This window comes from Perkinsus marinus (assembly GCF_000006405.1).
Source record: "Perkinsus marinus ATCC 50983 genomic scaffold scf_1104296968178, whole genome shotgun sequence".
Classification (NCBI taxonomy): Eukaryota; Perkinsozoa; order Perkinsida; family Perkinsidae; genus Perkinsus; species Perkinsus marinus.
The window spans coordinates 72-1,352 of record NW_003203228.1 but is presented as its reverse complement, the minus strand read 5'-3'; the positions used below and the strand labels follow the sequence as shown (position 1 = coordinate 1,352).

The 1,281-nt window shown below is 46.6% G+C and overlaps 1 protein-coding gene across 1 annotated transcript; it reads right to left on the bottom strand.

Moving 5' to 3' along the window:
* Positions 1 to 414: 414 nt before the first annotated feature.
* Positions 415 to 916, bottom strand: Pmar_PMAR010688 (hypothetical protein; the record flags this gene model as incomplete). Its single annotated transcript, XM_002768444.1, has 3 exons — positions 415 to 523; positions 575 to 617; positions 845 to 916. Coding segments are annotated over 3 exons (224 nt in total), but the record flags the coding sequence as incomplete, so codon positions are not given.
* Positions 917 to 1,281: the final 365 nt, after the last annotated feature.

Below are 1,281 nucleotides of genomic sequence, written 5' to 3'. Positions count from 1 at the left end.
TGGACAGACCATACATCTTCAATCTTTTCCCTATAACGAACAGCTCATGGTCAGATGAGCGGAGCCCCACGAAAGTATAGCAGGAGTTGGGAAGACAGGCCCAGCATCCCAATAACGAGATCCTCAGCATAAAGGCATTATGTTTGACACGCCAAGTCGAATAGCACTGCTCACCATCGATACCGTTCAAGAAAGCAGGAACAGTACGCGTACAGTGGAGTATCACCCTAGTGATATGAAAAGCACTAGTGAAACACTTATTTCACGACTACTGCATATCACCGCAAATATCGCGATTTTCACCGAGTTTTACACCACCTAAAACGGGTGGAACTCCAATGCATACTCGAAAACAGACGACGACGATTCGATCAAGCATCGAATAAGGCATAGCACTATACCATTATCTACTACCCCAAATGCCCGACTATACTGCAATTGCATAGGCTGTTCCTGCATAGCCTTTCGGACAGCAAAATCCCCCCCTCTTATGAACGGCTTATTGTTGTGGTTATGCAGATATCTACACATCACCACGCCACCATCCACGGTAGAATAGAGTAACTTCAACTACTCGACAGATCCTCCACACCGCTCAATCCGTCTCCGCTCGGGCACTGAGGGAATAAGGTGCGTACATTATCATCAATCAATCGCGAATGGTAAAACTTTCATAAAAAATCATCCTGATAGTTTTCGAGCTCTAGAAATGACGCAGTTACAGAGAGTGGGATGCCATGTGTCAAGGATGGAAATAACGCCGACCACACAGCCTATGGTGAACGTATCGTGACCATCGCAGTTTCACAACCACGTATCGTGCTGCTGCTGCTATTAGCGTTACCTTGATCAGGCTTGTGGTCCATCGTTAGGAACTCTCCAAAAATGTTCGTGGTCGACAGCCTATTCTGGTCCACTAGGCCTGGGTCTTGAGTAAGCAGGCATATCCTGCTGTCGCCCTACCAACACACAGCATTACAGACCATTCGGCTAAGGTCATGCTCAGCAAACAGTAGCAATTGACTCGTGATCGTCCAGCAGCGATTAATTTCACAACACTATCGTCATACGGTATGACGATAAGGTGTATACGGAATGACGATGATGTAAGATCCAAATCAGGCTCCGAACATACCATCACAGGTATCAATGCGCATTTCAGAATTCGATAATTCTATAAGGCCGGCTCCAGGTTTCGTACCAGGGACCTGCCGGATGATAACCTTCCCCTATTACCAAATGGCCTACGGCCAAGTGTTCTTTAGTAATCACAGCGCATAC